This window comes from Scylla paramamosain, chromosome 25, assembly GCF_035594125.1.
Source record: "Scylla paramamosain isolate STU-SP2022 chromosome 25, ASM3559412v1, whole genome shotgun sequence".
Taxonomy (NCBI): domain Eukaryota; kingdom Metazoa; phylum Arthropoda; class Malacostraca; order Decapoda; family Portunidae; genus Scylla; species Scylla paramamosain.
In genome coordinates this window covers 6,812,027-6,829,952 of record NC_087175.1, presented here as the reverse complement: position 1 = coordinate 6,829,952, position 17,926 = coordinate 6,812,027, and the positions used below count along the sequence as shown (strand labels likewise).

The 17,926-nt window shown below is 41.5% G+C and overlaps 1 protein-coding gene across 1 annotated transcript in view; it reads left to right on the top strand.

Moving 5' to 3' along the window:
* The window catches only part of LOC135113185 (uncharacterized), a 41,457-nt gene that overhangs the window by 516 nt on the left and 23,015 nt on the right, over positions 1-17,926 (top strand). Inside the window, exons 2-10 of the mRNA XM_064028303.1 lie at positions 3,784-3,911; positions 4,634-4,767; positions 5,228-5,366; positions 9,413-9,584; positions 10,364-10,622; positions 11,486-11,715; positions 12,892-13,065; positions 14,098-14,360; positions 17,507-17,681. Coding sequence (XP_063884373.1) covers positions 3,796-3,911; positions 4,634-4,767; positions 5,228-5,366; positions 9,413-9,584; positions 10,364-10,622; positions 11,486-11,715; positions 12,892-13,065; positions 14,098-14,360; positions 17,507-17,681 — 1,662 coding nt within the window. The 5' untranslated portion in view covers positions 3,784-3,795. The remainder of the gene's footprint in view (positions 1-3,783; positions 3,912-4,633; positions 4,768-5,227; positions 5,367-9,412; positions 9,585-10,363; positions 10,623-11,485; positions 11,716-12,891; positions 13,066-14,097; positions 14,361-17,506; positions 17,682-17,926) is intronic.

Below are 17,926 nucleotides of genomic sequence, written 5' to 3'. Positions count from 1 at the left end.
TTTCTGGTCATATCCGTTACTATTTATCTCCCCTTTTCTATCTCTTCATCTCTCCCTGTCTCTCCCCCCTTCGCCGCAGATTAAACTTGCAGTATCAAATGTCACTCTATGGTCAGGAGGGGGACATCCGATATATATATGTACGTCCCTCCCTCCCTGCTCGCCAGTACGTGTCTAGTGAAGTAGGAGGTGTGTGTTGTCACGTGTAGTGTGTTAAATGTGTGTTGTGATGCCTTTGCCATATTTTATCTGAGCAGTGCCATGTGTCCTCCATCTGTGCCATACTTTGCTTGGCATTGTACAGCCTGTTTCGTTTTAAGAAGGTGCGTCAGTTTGTTTCCTCTCAACATGTATTATATTGGTGTTATTTGTGGTTTCCTTAGTATGCGAGTTTTTAAGAATATATGGGAAGCTGTAAGGAGCCATTAGGCCTACACATGTTAATCCTTGTATGATGATAAAAAAGTGGTTAATTTCTTTAGGAATCAAGGAGTTTATTAGGTAAAGTTTAGAAATGCCCTTCACCATCTTGAGAGAAGTAAACCCATTTTTAAGTTTTTATTTAGGGTTATGTAATGACAACTAGTTATTGGTTAACTGCCATTGCCCTTGTTGATAGTTTTCCACCATTCATTTAAATGAGTTCATGTCCAGAAAAATGGGTGAAGTCAGCAGGTAGCATCCAAACAGTCAGGCACTAGTTATGAGGTGTGCCACACAGTCCTGCTTGGTCATTCATTAGCAAGCTGCTGTACCCTCCAGGTTGAGGCAAAGGCTGTGTGAGAAGTTGTGCGTGATATATGTACTCAAGTGTAGTGAGAAGTATAACACAAGCTGCTATTCTTTTCAGGATCTGAGTGTTGGGTCTGGACTTGCTAATGTGTTTTCTGAGAGCTAATGTTTTGAATAGTGTGTCTTCAGGCAAGCAGGATAGTGTGTGAGTTCAGTATCTTATTGGACTCTTCTGTTCATGTGTTATTCATGTTTCTACTTGGAATTACATAGAGTAATCTTGTTTTTTCATTGTCTTCCAATTCTTACACAAAACCTTGATAGCAAATATGGCCTAGACTGCCAGTCCCATTACAGTATTGCTCTCAACAGTAATGCAAAAGTGTGAATGTCGTAAGTGAAACAAGGTCATGTTTCTTTGACTTGTCAAGTGACTTTTAATCAGTTGAAATTGCCCTTGCATTGAGTTTCTGGCACTTCTGGTACCATATTTTACTGCAGAGACATAGCAGTCCTGTATTTGTTGACATACAAGATGCACTTTTCCAGGCATGAAAAATCTACTGCATCCAATGCCTTCATATTAAGATACATCTAAAAGATGTCTTTCTAGAACAAGAATACATCTTGTTGGCAGTAAATATGAGTTGTTATGCCCTTGATATAAATTGCATTCCATGGTGCAGTGTCTCTAGATTTACCAAACAGACTCATGGATGTACTCTTCCCATCACCAACTCAGTTTGTTGATAGGTCTTGTAGAATTGTTCATTTCACAGAAATTGGGAATTTGATAAATATTGGTGTCATTAATACAAGTAGAGCATTGGTTGTTTGCTAATTTAACTATGGCTTAAATCTTTGTTGCCTGGGATTGCTGGCATCACAACCATCCTTATAGGTTTCCCAGGTGATGTCTTGTGAGTTGATTAGCTGCTGTCCTGTAGAACCTTCTCATGCTTAGAACACAATGAGTCTAGGTATTGATTGACTGATTGATCCTGTGAGCTACTCTCCTTTTTATTATGTGGGAAAGTTCATAGAGAAAGTGTGCCTACTATGAGAGTAGATAACTATGTAATATTACCTCTATTATTACTGTTAGGACTTACTCATCACTGCTTTAGTAGATTTAATGGAAAGAAGAAAACTGAGCCACATTAACAGAATATCAAGGAGGACATGGTGACTGCATGCCACCTTCCCTTTCAAGAGATATTGTATAGGGCAGTTAGGAGTCAGAAACACCATCGATCCTGACTTGCTGAATAAAGATGAGTCACATAGTGGCAACAAGAGCAAGATAACTCATCATTAGGTGCCAGTTCCAATCATTCCGAACCCCATTGACCTAGGGCAGCCACACATGTCTGTAGTGTGCCTTGGAAGATTAGTGTGGGTGGTGGGTGTCCAGTGCTATTCTCATCAAATCACCTTTTATGTTCATTGTTGTGCCCTGCGTATTGTGGCTGCCCATCTTTGTACTGACTCTCCCAGTCTTTTACTCTGGGAGATGGTATATCTCTTATTTGATTTTCTAGGAGATGGTATATCTCTTATTTGATTTTCTATTATTCTCTTACAATCTGTTCCTTTGTTTTTTATACAACTTCTCTATTTATTATAAGGAGGAAAGAGATTGAGGAGGGCAAAATTAGAAAAGATATCAAGAAACAATAGTTTTTAGATCCATGGCTGCTTGATTACAGTATTCTTCAGTAACCATAAATAAAAGAGATTACAGTATAGATAGGTAGACAGCACAATGGTAGCAGATGGTAAATTTGTAGGAGAAAGTAGAAGAGACAGGATAGCACAGTGGAAGGTAGGAGAAAATATTACATTGCACTATTATTAGATTAATCCTCTAAAGAGCTCCCACATTAATAAGGGCGTGAACTAATACTCCTACATTAGCTGATTGTTGGTGCCACGAACCACACCCGACCTGCTCTTGGCTCTTTGCCCCCCCCCCCCCTCACACACACACACACACACACACACACACACACACACACACACACACACACACACACACACACACACATTGCCTCTGGTGTGCTGTGGGGGGTAAGGTTTCATGCTCAGCCTCTCTGTGCCTCGCCTTGCCTCACCACTCCTCATTCCGCCGAGTCACCCTGCCTGCTTGCCTTAACAAAGAGAGGATTAGTTAGGATTTCTCTCAGTGGGTAAACGGTTTGTGTGTCAATCATGTCCAGGATATTAGTGTGTGAGTTTCCCGACAATTACTGCATCTCAAGTGTCTTGTGATTCTTAGCTTTTATTTTCTCTCTCTCTCTCTCTCTCTCTCTCTCTCTCTCTCTCTCTCTCTCTCTCTCTCTCTCTCTCTCTCTCTCTCTCTCTCTCTCTCTCTCTCTCTCTCTCTCTCTCTCTCTCTCTCTCCTGTTCCAAGTATGTAATGTGCAGCATTCTCAAATTCTTTCTGATTTTCTTTCATTTGACTCTTTTGAGGTGAGTTTAGCTTTGTCTCTCCTTATAACTATTTGTGGGACGTTATTTTCTTTGATTTTATATTGAATTTAGTTTAATTTCATTGTGAATTGTGACATTTTTCTCTCATTATTCCTTGTGATTAGAGCTTTATCAGTACAAGGCAAATTTAGCTATGTGTGGTGGGATGTTTTATTTGGTTATGTGATAACTTTACCTCAATTTGCTTATAGCTATGTGAGGTGCTGTATTTTCTTGATTATAGATGAATTTGGCCCTTTATTCCTTATGTTTATGACCCATATTCATAAACACTTTGCTCTCTCACAGTGACTATTTTTCAGAGGCCACAGAGATGATAAACCAGGTTCTCAAGAGTGTTTCCCCTGTTAATAATATAGAAATCTTATTAATCTGTCACCAGAACTATGAAATCATCCTTAAAACACATGTAACTTCACCCAGACCCTTTGAAAATAGTCAAGATGCAGACAGAAATGTTTCAGAATTTGATTGTGTGTGTTGCAGGCTGTAGGTGTATTGTAGGGTTGCCAGGTGTAGTGATGCAATGGCAGACAGTGACAGCTCCTTTTCTTTCAGGTGGATGGTGCGATGGTAGGTGGCATCTATGAGGTGGTGAGGCTGGTGGGTGGCCTGGAGGGCAGCCACTTCACCACCGCCACCACCTCCACCACACCCAGGACTGTCACCACCGCCCTCGCCACCAGGTAGGTCAAGGAGTTGTGTCATGGGTGTGTTGATCTTGATGTGTTCACTTTGCTGTGTTCACCTTGTGCTTGTCTAGGTGTAGTATGCAGGGTTTGAGTCAAGCTCATGTTTTGTTCTTGTGTTTACTTTTGTTCTTAGTTTTCAAGTTTTCTCCTTTTTTTCCATTCTTTCTGTTCCCATTTTTTTTTATGCAAGAGGGGCTTAGAGCAACAAAAAGAAAAAAAAAGGTTCTTGTTTCTGTAGCTGTGTCTTTTGGTCTTCCTCCTTTCCCCTGTTTCTTTGCTTCCCTCTTTTGGTTTACATACATCTCTTCAGTTTTTGCTTCCCTACTGTAGTTTTATCCCATCTCTCCTTTTCTCTCTGCCTTCCCCTTTACTTAGCAGTAAAGCACTGACATATTAGATAACCTTAATTTTCCCTTTTGTGGTTATAACCTTTATTTTTCTTTTAATTTTTTTCTATATACTTCTTTCTCCTTCCTACTATTCTGTTTTTCATTTTTTTTTTTATATACACCCATTCTTTCTTGTATCCCTGCTTTTTCTTCTTTTCCTTTCTCATATATAGTTTTTCTTTCTTCCTTGTATCCTTCATTTACAGATTTCCATCAATGTCTTGTACTTTAATGGTAAGTTGTAGTAAAACTGATTTCTGAATAACTCTTAATAACCCCATCCCTCTCTCCCACTGTCCTTGCCATCATGGTGCCTCAACCCTGCAGTGGTGGGGACATCATACTCTTCAGTTACCGCGACGGCACCTCCACCACACACCGCATTCCCTGGGTTACTGGGGAGAGTCGACGGCCAGCTGCCCTTGCTTTCAGTCCCACTGCAGAGTGGCTACTTGTGGCCAGTGAGTGTGTCTGTGTACTGATGGTTATTATAGGGTTCTAAAGAGCAGCAGCCACCCACCTCACAACACTGGCCACAGCAATGGATTCAGGCTTTTGGTTAGGTTAACAACATCTGGTGCTCAGTGAGTGTCTGTGGCCAGTGTGTGTTCATGTATCATTGCCAGGAGCAGCTGCCTGAACACAGTGTCTTGTATCATCACCAATGACTAGCTCTGGAGACTCCACTATTAAGGGGGTGAAATGATTTCTCTTGCCACCAATAGATAAAAGATAGAGAATGTGGTATATGGTTAGACTGGAAATCTTAAGTTGTAGGTATGGTATTGGATTAATAGGAAATGTGGTGAATGAGTATATAGAGAGATAGAAACCCTGAGGTAGTATCTTCTCTCCTCATCACCCATAATTGTAATTCTTGGTGCAACAAAAGGCTCACACCAGCAGTGTACTAACTAACAGGTGAGGATGGCACGCTGTTTGTTGTGCCAATCAAGGGCCACCTGGACCCCTCTGGCACTCGGGACCAGCGCTTCAAGACGGACGATGTGCTGGTGTTGCCCCCTAATGGTAGCCGAGCACGCCCTTCCTCCCTGGTGTGGTAAGTGTTGCTATAGTGCTTCCCTTGTGTGGTGTCAAGGACTGTCAGTTTGTGATGCCTTGTCTGTGTTAACTACCAGAATAAGTCTTACTCTTGTTATTGGCTCCCCTGCTCCCTGGTGTGGGGCTTCCATTGCTTGGTGTGAAGGACTGAGTCAAGCTTGTGCTGCCCTGTTGCCTTGTTGACTTTACCAGAATAAGGCTTACTCTTAACATTGGCTCAGTGGTGCAGGGTCAGCTCACTCAATTCAGGTCTTAGGTTAGAATTCTGGGCCAGATGGAGACAGAATGGGTTTACTTCCTTTTATATTGCATCCCCATTAACCTAGAAGTGATTGAGTATGACTCCTAAGCTTTCTAAGTGTTAAGGGCTAGCAATCATGCCCTCCTTTATACAAGATATTGCTTTAACTGAAACTTGGTTAGATATGTCAGGGAAAGTATTTAATCCAGAGATTAAGATAGATGGTTATACATTGTTCTATAAAGATAGGGAAAACAGGAGAGGAGGAGGCGTCGCGTTATACGTTAGGGACACATTACAGTGTTGTATTAACAGTAGAATTAAAACAGATAACAAAGCAGAGTCGATATGGGTATATATTAAGGAAGGATCACAGTCAGTAGTACTGGGAGTAGTGTACAGACCACTGACCAGTACAAAGGAAATTAACACCTCACTGTGGCAGGAAGTAAATAGAACAGGCAAGTACAGTCAGGTATGTGTGGTAGGAGATTTTAATTTTAGGAATATTGACTAGAGTCTGATGGTGGGTAACAGGGAAGCAGAGGAATTTCTTAAGGTAATTCAGGATAATTTTTTAAAACAGATAGTCGTAGAACCCACAAGGGGGAATAATATTCTAGATTTAATTCTTACTAACAGGGAGGAAGCAGTCATGCAGGTAGAGGTTGGAGGACAGCTAGGTAACAGTGACCATAGGGAAATTAGGTACAATTTAAAATGGGAAGAAACTTTTAGAAGCAAAAACACTAGTAACTAACTTTAGGAGAGCAGATTTTAAGGAATTAAAAAGGTACCTCCAAGGAGTTGACTGGCAACGGATGCAGGGTGAGGTCAGGTCCAGGACGGAGTTGAGAGAGATAAGGCAAGATGAGAGAGGTGAAGTGAGGCGTGAGGGTGTAGGACAAGAGGAGAGAAGATGTGTCTGGAAGGGGCAGAGAAGAGAGGGAGGGGGAGATAGGTGTGAGTATGTTGGAATGTCAGGTCATGCTGAAATGAGAGAGGTGAGGTCGAGTCGAGTAGATGAGGGAGTGGAGAAGATGGTAGGGGCCAAGATGAGGGAGATTAGGTGAAGTAAATGTAGATGAATTGTACAAATATTTTGTAAAGTTCATACAGGTCAGTTAGCAAATATCCCATATAGGGCAATAAGATCACAGAAAAATTACCCTAAATGGCTAGGTTAAAACATTATATAGGGTGTAAGAAAAGTATATATAAGAGATTAAGGGCAGATGAAGAAGTTTTAAAGTCACAATATAATGAATTAGTTAGAACAGTCAAGAAGTTAATGAGGAAAGCAAAGGGCAATTATGAATTAAAGGTAGCCAGCCAGCCAGACGGATCCCAAGGGATTTTATCAGGTATAGAGGACGAAGAATAAGGATACTATAGGTCCATTAAAGGCAGCAGATGGGGAGCTGGTTAGTTCTGGGGAGGAGATTAGTAAAATTTTGAATGAGTATTTTTTAACGGTCTTCACCCAGGAAAACATGCAGGATATGCCAGATAGTGAACAGATGTTTAGAGCAGATGAGAATGAGAAACTGACATATTTCCATAACTAGGGAGATAGTGGAACAGGAGATAGATAGGCTAAAAAAGTTCAAGACACCAGGACCAGATGAAATATATCCCAGAGTACTTAAGGAATGCAAAGAGGTTATTAGTGAGTCGTTAGTTTCTGTCTTTAGGAAATCACTTGAGTCAGGTGAGGTATCAGTAATGTGGAGGCAGGCTAATGTAGTACCCATCTTTAAGAAAGGAGATAAAACTTTAGCGTCTAACTATAGACCTGCCAGCTTAACTTCAGTTGTGGGTAGAATATTAGAGTCAATAATAGCGAGGAACATTAGGGAACATTTAGACAAACATAACTTGATAAATTAGTCACAGCATGGCTTCATGAAGGGGAAGTCTTGCCTGACAAACTTGTTAAGTTTTTACAGTAAAGTGTACGAGGCAGTAGATAATGGTGATAGTTATGATGTCTTATATCTGGACTTTAGTAAAGCATTTGACAAGGTACCCATTTAAAGGCTCCTGAGAAAGATTAGGGCACACGGGATAGATGGGAAGGTGTTAGGCTGGATAGGGTCATGGCTTAGCGACAGGTGACAGAGAGTTGTAATAAACGGCTCGAAATCTGAGTGGGGTCAGGTAATTAGTGGGGTGCCACAGGGATCAGTATTAGGGCCATTGTTATTTCTAATATATATCAATGACTTGGATAGTGGAATTAGTAGTGATGTTAGTAAATTTGTGGATGACACAAAGATAGGTAGATTAATTAGGTCAGAATCGGATGTCATCGCCTTGCAGGCATATTTAGATAGGATGAATGAATGGACAGACAGATGGCAAATGCAATTTAATATCAATAAATGCAAAGTACTTAGCATAGGTAGAGGAAACCCACACAGTAGGTACACATTAAAAAACCAAACTCAGATAGGTACAGGGTACGAGAAAGATTTAGGAGTTATAGTTAGCTCTGATCTCCGTCTAGGAAAACAATGCATAGAGATCAGAAACAGGGCAAATAGGATACTAGGATTCACTTTTAGGAGTGTTAAAAGTAGAAGGCCGTAAGTAATATTAAAGTTATACTTGGCGCTGGTCAGACCTCATCTAGACTATGCTGTGCAGTTCTGGTCCCCACATTACAGGAAGGATATAGGTCTATTAGAATCAGTACAGAGGAGAATGATTAAAAGGATACAGGGGATGAGGAGTATTCCTTACGAGACGAGATTGAAGTTGTTAAATCTACATTCTTTAGAGAGATGTAGGTTTAGGGGACCTGATAGAAGTCTTTAAGTGGTATAAGGGTTATAACAAGAGGGATGTAAGCAAAATTCTTAGGATCAGCAACCAGGGTAGAACAAGAAATTACGGGTTCAAGCTTGAAAAATTTAGGTTTAGGAAGGAGATAGGAAAAAATTGGTTCACAAATAGAGTGGTAGATGAGTGGAATGGACTCAGTAATCATGTTGTTAGTGCTGGGATATTAGAGAGCTTTAAGAGAAGATTAGACAGGTTTATGGATGGGGATAATAGATGGAAATAGGTAGGTATATTTCAAACAGGGACTGCCATGTGTAAACCTGGTCGCTTCTTGCAGCATCCCTTATTTCTTATGTTCTTATGTTCTTAAGAACGTAGGGAAGCTGTAAGAAGCCATCATGCCTACATATGGCAGTCCTTGTACATAACTACCTACTTCCACCTATCATCCTCATCCACAGAATTTGTTTGATCATCTTTTGAAGCTCCCTAATGACTCGGCACTAACAACCTATTTGAAAACCAGTTCCTTCCTATCTCTTTTTTTAGATTTAGCTTTTTCAGACTCTATGTTATTTCTTGCCCTATCCAGGATTGCTAACCCTGAGAATTTTGCTGATGCTGTGTGTGTGTGTGTTTACACCAGCTACAGTGGAGGGGGTCCTCCACTATTCCTACGCCACCTCATAAACTGATTTTTAGCATAGGCTGAAACCAGCCTAAGACAGCACCTACAGTATGCTACTCATCTACGCTAATGCTACACTATGGTGCTGTAATGTCATAATCTAGGACAAACACATGGAGGAAAGTGTAAGTGTAGCATTGAAAAGATAAATAGATTAATAGATCAGCAAAGGGGAATGTACAGCCACAAGCACCACCATCATTGTAACCATTAAACTGCAAAAGTGGACACCGTCATAAACCAAGAACTCCCTGTAGATTGGAGACAAGCTGCTCCACAATGAGATCTCTGTACTCCACCCACTGCAATACTTCCACTCCTCCCACAGGTGGCAGACAATGGTGGGGGATGCGTCGCTGGCCATCATAGGCACGGAGCTGGGGGAGCTGTCCTTCATTGAGCTAAGCAGTGGCAAGGAGGTGGGTGGGACCTACATCACCGTGCCTGTCAGGGAGCTGCACCTTTGTCATGACAGCTCCCACGACACTGTATACCTGCTGGTGAGTATCCCCCCCCCCCCTCTCTCTCTCTCTCTCTCTCTCTCTCTCTCTCTCTCTCTCTCTCTCTCTCTCTCTCTCTCTCTCTCTCTCTCTCTCTCTCTCTCTCTCTCTCTCTCTCTCTCTCTCTCTCTCTCTCTCTCTCTCTCTCATTTGCTGTTTAGTACTGATAACTCCATGGGTTAGTAATAATAATGTGTAAAGTAAAAACAAGTATAATAATATTTTTTTCTTTTTCGTATGTAAGGGGCACTGGCCAAAGGCAACAAAAAGACCACAAAAAACTTCATTGAGGTACCAGTCCTGAAAGAAAGGTCAGAAGGGTCACCCAAAAATAGTGTTAAAAACTAGCAGATTTAATTGGTCTTAGTATCCTTATTTTTTTGTTCATATTTTCACAATTGTTACTTTCCCCTCTGCCTCACCCCCCTCTTTTTATTTGTTGAGATGTGTATGTCTTCAAGTGAAATTACATTATAATCTTCTCCCTTCTTCTTCTTCTTCTTCTTCTTCTTCTTCTTCTTCTTCTTCTTCTTCTTCTTCTTCTTCTTCTTCTTCTTCTTCTTTTCTTCTTCATCTTCTTTTCTTCTTTTCATTTTCATTTTTTTTTCCTTGTCTTGTTTTTTGTGTTGTTCTTGTTCTTCCCCTCCTCCTCCTCCTCCTCCTTCCCCCCCCCCCCCCACACACACACACACACACACACACACCACAGCATGAGGAGGAACAACAATAAGCAGCAAGAAGCATAGTATGTTTCACCCTAACAAAGCCACTCTCAACAGATCACAGGGACAGAGGACAGGCAGTGGCGGCTGGTCCTTGAGCAGCGCACCAACCAGTACCTGTTTCCCCTGGAGCACATCACCCCTGAGTGGCCAGATGAGGAGAGTCCGGGTGGCTCCCTCCACCGGTCTGGGCCACCACCTCGCTCACGTCTTTTGGGTCTCAAACAGCTGTCGGTGGAGAAGTTGCAGATGCTGAGGCAGAGGCTGGCTGAGGCAAAGACTGGATCCAGACGCAAACCCCTCACAGAGAATAAGGGTGAGGATGTGTGTGTGTGGAGAGAGTTTGGATGAGTGAGTGGGTGGAAAGTGTTTGGGTATCTCAGCAGGTGAAAGGTTGGATGGGTGTGTATGTGTGAGTGGATGAGTGTGTTTAAATGTCTGGGTGTCTAAGTGTATGAGATGATGTCTGGATGTTTGGGTGGGTTAGAAAGTGTCTCGGTGGGTCGGAGGTTGTCTGGATGTGTAGGAGAGTGTGTGTGGGTGGGTGGAAAAAGTGTCTGGACATCTGGGTGGAAAATGTCTTTGTGCCTGGGTGGCTGAGAGGGTGTATGGGTGTCTGGATGGGTGGGTGTAGAAAGAGAGAGAAAGAGACAGAGAGAGATAGGGTGTCTGGGTGGATAGGAGGAGCAGACATGAGTGAGTGTTCCATGTTTCTTGTTGTGGGAAAACCTTGCATTGCTGTGTGAATGTTATTTTGGGCATGCAGACTCCTGATGAAGGTTAGATAATTCCTTGCTTGGAATGTGTGCAGTGTACAAGAGATAAGTGACTAGCAGAGCAAGATAAAAGGCAAGATTTTCCTCTGTAATCCCTTGATTTGGTGTTTGTTCTTCCTATCCTATTCTTTGTAAGCTTGACTAACTGCATGGCTAGGGCCCGCTGGGGGTGTTTCTGAGATGAGATGAGATGAGTGCTGGACAAGACAACATAGGAGAGATTTTCACCTATTACAGTTTCCTAGTATCTGTTCTTTCTGTATAATTGTGTAATCTTGAGTGAGTGAGTGGCATGCCTAGTAAGGCATTTCCTTTTTATAGTATTATAGACTGATGATGACATTGTAGCAGAGAATGACAGGAGAGGCTAGACCAGGACACTGACCAGGGAATCCCCTTACAGGAGTGGACACCTGTGACATTGATGAACTCTCTGCCACCACCACCCCAGAACAGGGCATGACCACCTCCACCACCTCCATAGCCTCAGCGGGAGAGGGCGAGGCGCTACCCCCTGTGGCCACCCGCCCTGAGAGGCTGTACAAGTTCATCCACGATGTTGTAGCCACACCCCAGTATGCTAAGGAAAGGCATCTACTTGTGGGGAACTGCAAGATCAACACCACTCTTATGGTAGGTGGCTGCTATTACTGCTTTTAATATTGTTCTTGCTACTAGTGGTGCTGCTGCTCCCAGTGAAATAAATGGATAGATTTTTTTTTTTTTTTGTTTTTTTTATGTAAGATGGGCACTGTCCAAGGGCATTAAAAAAGTGAAGAAAAGGCTCACTGAAGTGCCAGTCCCTAAATGCTGGAATGAGTGTGACAAGAATGAGAGAATTAAAATATTCATTGCCTGTTGGGAAATACTTTGAAACAGACATCAGTTATAGGTACAGTAAAATCCCTCTCATCCGGCATTCGAGTATCCGGCAGCTTCAAGTATCCGGCACATTTTTCCCCAAGCCTTAAAATCAATAAAAAATCAATGTGTACTCATAAAATCGATTAAAATTCCCGCGCGAGGCATACTCTTTCCCCTCGCCACCAGAGCACACTGCTTCACGCCACCCACGGCCCACTGCACTGTGTTTACTCAGTGACTCAGTCCCGTGTATGCACTGTATATTGCCTGACGCCTTCATCTTGCCTAAAGTTGTAGAAAAGAGGAAGCGTGTTGTGTTTACACTTAAGCAGCTGATCAGATCAACTGCTGATTAAGATCATCTGATCTTTGTTATGGTAAGATGCATGAGTGATTGTGGACATAATTTCACTTCTATTCAAGTATCCGGCATGTCGGCGGTCCCATTGATGTCGGATAAGAGGGATTTTACTGTATGTAAAATATGTACTACTGTTATTATGGAAGAAATTATTTGCTACTACTATTACTACTTGGCTTAAAATTTTCTATAGCATTTATTCAATAGAAAATACTTTTTTTTTTCAGTTATTTGTTCATGTACTTCTAACATTGTTCATGTTTGGAGCCTCACTACTTGTCTCTGGTATATTTAAGGGACAAGTCTCAGCATGGTACTAAATCATGTTTTGAGCATGTGACACCTGCAACCTTTTGTACACTTGTTAACAGAAATACAGCTAACAACACCTAGGAGAGGTACAACATGCCAAAACTAGAACTTAAAAGAGAAGGAATCATACAAAATAGACAATAGTGGAAGAAGAGGCTAGCCACACTGAGAGAAATTCATGTCTAACTGGGAGCCAAAGTAGGAAATAAGCAACAAAGATGATGTGTGAATGTACAGTGATCCAATCTGATCTGGTCTCCCTTCCCTGGCAGGTGTACAGCACAGACCTGGAGCAGACGCCCCTCTATGTCTTCAAGGTGGTGCCCGACGTGGACAAAGTGGTGCTGCAGGATGAGGTCATCTTCCTCACCAGCACTCAGGCACCAAAGAGGCTCACCATGGTGTCCACCTTCTTCTCCTCCTCCTCCAAGATTGACGGATCCATTGTGAGTGTGTGTGTGTGTGTGTGTGTGTGTGTGTGTGTGTGTGTGTGTGTGTGTGTGTGTGTGTGTGTGCGTTGTGTTGTGTTGTGTTGTGTTGTGTTGTGTTGTATGTATTTGTGTGTTGTATTGTGTTGTGTTGTATGTGTATGTTGTGTTGTGTTGTGTTGTGTTGTATTATGTTGTATGTATTTGTGTGTTGTATTGTGTTGTGTTGTATGTGTATGTTGTGTTGTGTTGTGTTGTGTTGTGTTGTGTTGTGTTGTATTATGTTGTATGTATTTGTGTGTTGTATTGTGTGTGTGTGTGTGTGTGTGTGTGTGTGTGTGTGTGTGTGTGTGTGTGTGTTGCATTGTGTTGTGTCATCTTGTGTTGTTTTGTTTTGTTGTGTGTGGGTGTGTTTTGTGTTGAGTGTGGGTGTTTGTGTGATGTGTTGTATTGTATTGTACTGTATTGTGTGTGTGTGTGTGTGTGTGTGTGTGTGTGTGTGTGTGTGTGTGTTGTGTAAGTTATGTTTTGTGTATATGAGCAGAACATTCCTTCAGGCTTCAAGCATTTACCTCCATCATCAGCCTCTATGATTCCATTGTAAGAGAAAGGTCTCCTGTAGCCACCCCCATTTGTCAGTGTGCTGTTCAGCAAAAGCTGTTTCCTCATCCCTCCCTTAAGTTCTCAGGTTACTTTTGCCTCATGCTTTATACACAGGTTGTCATTCCATTACTGTGATTCTTCATCTGTCATGTGTTCAGCTCAAGTTTGCTTCTCTATTAATTACTGTCAAAATGTCTAATTTTAGTCAGCTCCCTAATTCATGGTGTTCTCTTGTTATCTCTCCATTATATACAAGCAACATTCTCTTCTCTGTCACTTAGGCACTTGAAAGTTTTTGTGACTTTTGTAAGAGCCACTACTTTCCATTATTAAGATGCAAATAAGAAAGTTATCATGGCACACTCTTGCAACCTTGAGGCATTCCCACACTTGAGATGTAAATAGAAGCAATTTATCATCCACATAACCTTCCCCACACCTCTCCAGGACACCAAGGTGAACCCTGTCATACAAGAAATTGAGATGCCTGAGGATGAAGAGATCCTCTCCCTTCACTCAAGTCCTCCACTGGTGGGTCCTGAGGAGGAGAACGGGTACTCGGGTCAGTGCTCCCCCATGGGCAGACCAGGGCGGGTCAGGGAGGAAGAGGAGGACGACGATGAGGAGGAGGAGGTTGAGCTTCCCTCACACACTTGGCCTCATGGATGTCTTATAGTCACCTCTCATGCTCTCTATGTCTGCCAGCCAAGGTGAGACTTACAAATGCTTCAATACAAACTAATTTTTCTCTCTCATCATCATTATTCCTTTCCACTGGAGGCTGACAGGACTAAGTGTGAATGATGTGTGTGTATTTACCTAGTTGTGAAATACAGGACAAGAGCCACACTAGGCTCATGCTGTCCCATCTCCATATTGACTTTTATCTAGATTTTCTTTAAATTTATGAATTGTCTTTGCACACACAATCTCATCCTTAAGTTCATTCCACACTGTTACACTTCTGTGTGGAAAGCTATGTTTCTTGATGTCTCTTCTGCAAACACTTCTTCTTCTTCTGGGTCATCCACTGTCTCTTCTGCAGCTTTTACCATGCTTATTTCATCTTTACTCTTTAATTTTCCATTGATGAATTTATAAAATGATTTTGGTTGGTCTTTACATTTCTTCATAACATTCTTTTCAAAATTTTTCTGCTCATCTCTGTGAGTTTTGACATATTCGTTCCTCTTCTTCATATAATTGTTCCACAGGTCCAGTCTCTTGTTTTTCTTCCACTTGTTCCATGCTTTTTCTCTCTCCAATCTAGCCGTTGCACATTTTTTATTGTACCAATCCTTTTTGAAAAGGTTCTCTGTTGATCTCTTGGATACCCATTTCTCTACTCCCTTATTATAAATGTCCAGGAAAGCTGTCCACTTTTCCTCTATGTCCTCCTTTTGAATAACTGTTCCAATTCACTTCACTGAAATACTTCCCAAGTTGCCCAAAGTTAGTCTTGCTATAGTTTAGCCATTCTCTTCTGTGGTCCTCTTTCCTTATACTGAAGTTATTTTCTCTAACTGTGAACTGAATCAGCATATGATCACTTTTTCCTATTGGGTTTATGTATTTAAGGTCTTCTACTATTTCTTGTTCCTTGGTGAAAATTAGATCGAGCCTTGAAGGTGCTTCATTTCCCCTAAATCTTGTGTCATCTGTAACCCATTGTGTCAGGAAATTTTCAATAGCTAGGTCTAATTGCTTGTTCCCCCATGATGACTCACTGCCTTCTGTGGTCCAGTTCTCCCAAGATACCTCTTTACAGTTAAAGTCTGCCATCAGGAGTATATTGTCCTTTTCCTCAAGCTGCTCTGCCAAACATGTCCTTGTGTCTTCAAGCATTTTCTTATATTCATTCTCTCTCCAAGAATTGGAATAGTGGGGAACATAAGTCACCACAACGTTATGGTATCTTCCAATATTCTGTCTTAAGCTTATTTTCAATACTTCTGCCTCTTCCACCCCCTATGTGACAGATTCCACTAATAAATCCTTCTTAACTAGAAGCATCACACCTCCTCCCCATTGATTCTTTCTATTTCTCATCCTGAGGTTGTATTTTCCTTCACCAATATTTATTATATCCCCTTCCCTTGCCAATTTAGTTTCAATGATCCCCATGATATCCGGTTTCTCCTCTTTTAAATAGTCTTCTAGTTCCAACACTGCCGACACTAGTCCATTTATGTTCGTGTATGCTACTTTTAGTCTTCCCCTTCTGCATTTACTTCCCTTCTGTACCAGTTTCTCAACCTCATGTCCATGACCCTCCAAAAGAAATGTTTTTTCTCCACCTCTGATAGTTTTCCGTTTTTTTCATTTGTTTCTTTTCTTAGTTCATTTATAGTATCTCTCTTTTCTCTGGTTCTCTCTTTTTTATCCACACTTATTTGTATTCTTCCACCTTGGTCAGTTTCCAGGATTTACTCGGTATTTCTTCTGCAGCCACTTGTGACCTAAACCTTATTTTCATAGGACACTGTCCACCCTCAGCATATCTACCCAATCTTTTAATTTCTTTGATCTCTCCAGTCAGCTCTTTTTCTTGTAATGTCCCCACTAATTTTTTCACACAAATCTTTTCCTTCTTTTCTCTTTCATTCCACTGAGGTGTACACTTCCTTTAGGCCAAATACCACAACTGTTTTTTCTTATCCACAGTGTCTCTCACCAAGTTTTCTTTCTGTTTTATAACTTGAACAACTTTTTCTGTTAGTTTTGTGTTGTTTGCCTTGGTTTGTTCCTCCACAATTTTCCTAAAATTGATCTTTTCTTCCTTTTGTTCTTCCAATTTTCCTGTTTTATGTTTAACTCTTCCACTTTGCCTTCATATTCCATTGCTTTCTTTTCATATAATGTTAGTTTTTTTTATGTAGATTGTCATATGCACCTTTCCACACCCCCCTTCTCAGTGATCAAAGTTTCAACCATCTTCTCCATCTTGTCAAATCTATCCTTCATTTCCTTCATTTCAGTTTCCAGTGTGATAATTCTCCTCCTCATCATTGCTTCCCCGACCCTTCGGTCCTCTTCCCCAAATCCCAAGAAGTCTCCCTGTCTCGCATTTGGGATGGTCCCTGTTGGTGTAAACAACATAGTGGGGACCGAAGTAGCTCCCTCTTCACTGTTCATTATAACAATTTATTTGCTTTCTACAAAACACTTTTGGAGACAGGACAGCAATGAGTAAAACCAGTGTGAACTCTCACCTCTGTATTTCCACTAGGGCAGCTCTCAGTGACGTAGATGACTGGATTTTTAGGAGCGCCTGTTTGCATTGACTTCACTGTCTGCCATGACAGTGTGTGTGTGTGTGTGTGTGTGTGTGTGTTTGTGTGTGTGTGTGTGTGTGTGTTTGTGTTTGTTGTCTTATCTGGGCAACTTCATGTGAATTTGCTGGCCTGGTATATAGTTAGATCATCATCATTACCATCATCTGCAGGATGAGAGGCTTCCCACAACATTCTTCACTTATCTCTGTTAACTGTCCATCTGTATTCTCTTATCTTCTGTCACTATGATTTCACAGTCAGATAAAAGCCTGCCCAACTTCTGCAGATCCTGTTGTGTTTCTCTTGCAGAATAAATTTGAATTCTACAATCCTTCAATCAGTCCTCTTGGCTCTGTAGAAACTAATTTATTCCCAGAAGCATATACCAGTATCCTTTCCTTGTTTTGTGTCACTTGCAGGATAAAATTAGAGTCTTATATTCCTCCACTCTCAATCCCTTTAGGAACGAATTTATCTCCAGCAGCATGTCCTAGCATCCTTCACTCTGTTCTGGCTCTGTTGGAATATTTTTTTTTCCCATTAGCCTGTGTCAGTATCCTCATATTCCCTGTGTCCCACAGGATGAGTGTGGAGTCCCTCTTCATGAACCTGGTGCTCAAGGTTGGGGACATTGACAGTGCTAACAAACTTGGCGCCATCTTCTCCCTCGACCCAAAGCTTTTTGAACTGGCTGCTGACGTCAAGCTCAGGTCACGCAACTTCAGTGCAGCAATTGCTCTCTATAAACACTCTAGGGTAGGTGTGTGGGGCCTTGAGGTGCTGAGGTGTTTGTTAGGAAGTGTAGACTTTGCAATGGTACTCACCTGTTGTTTGATTTTCTAGGTGGAGATTGATTGATGGATATTTGTCTTTTAATATCTTGTCATCTTTTGTCTTCAGAAGACTTCCTGTATATAATATAAGGCTGGTGTTATGTGTATTCTTGCTATGCAGTGAATGTTATTTGTTTTCCAAGTAAAGTAAGGTGACATCAAAGAGTT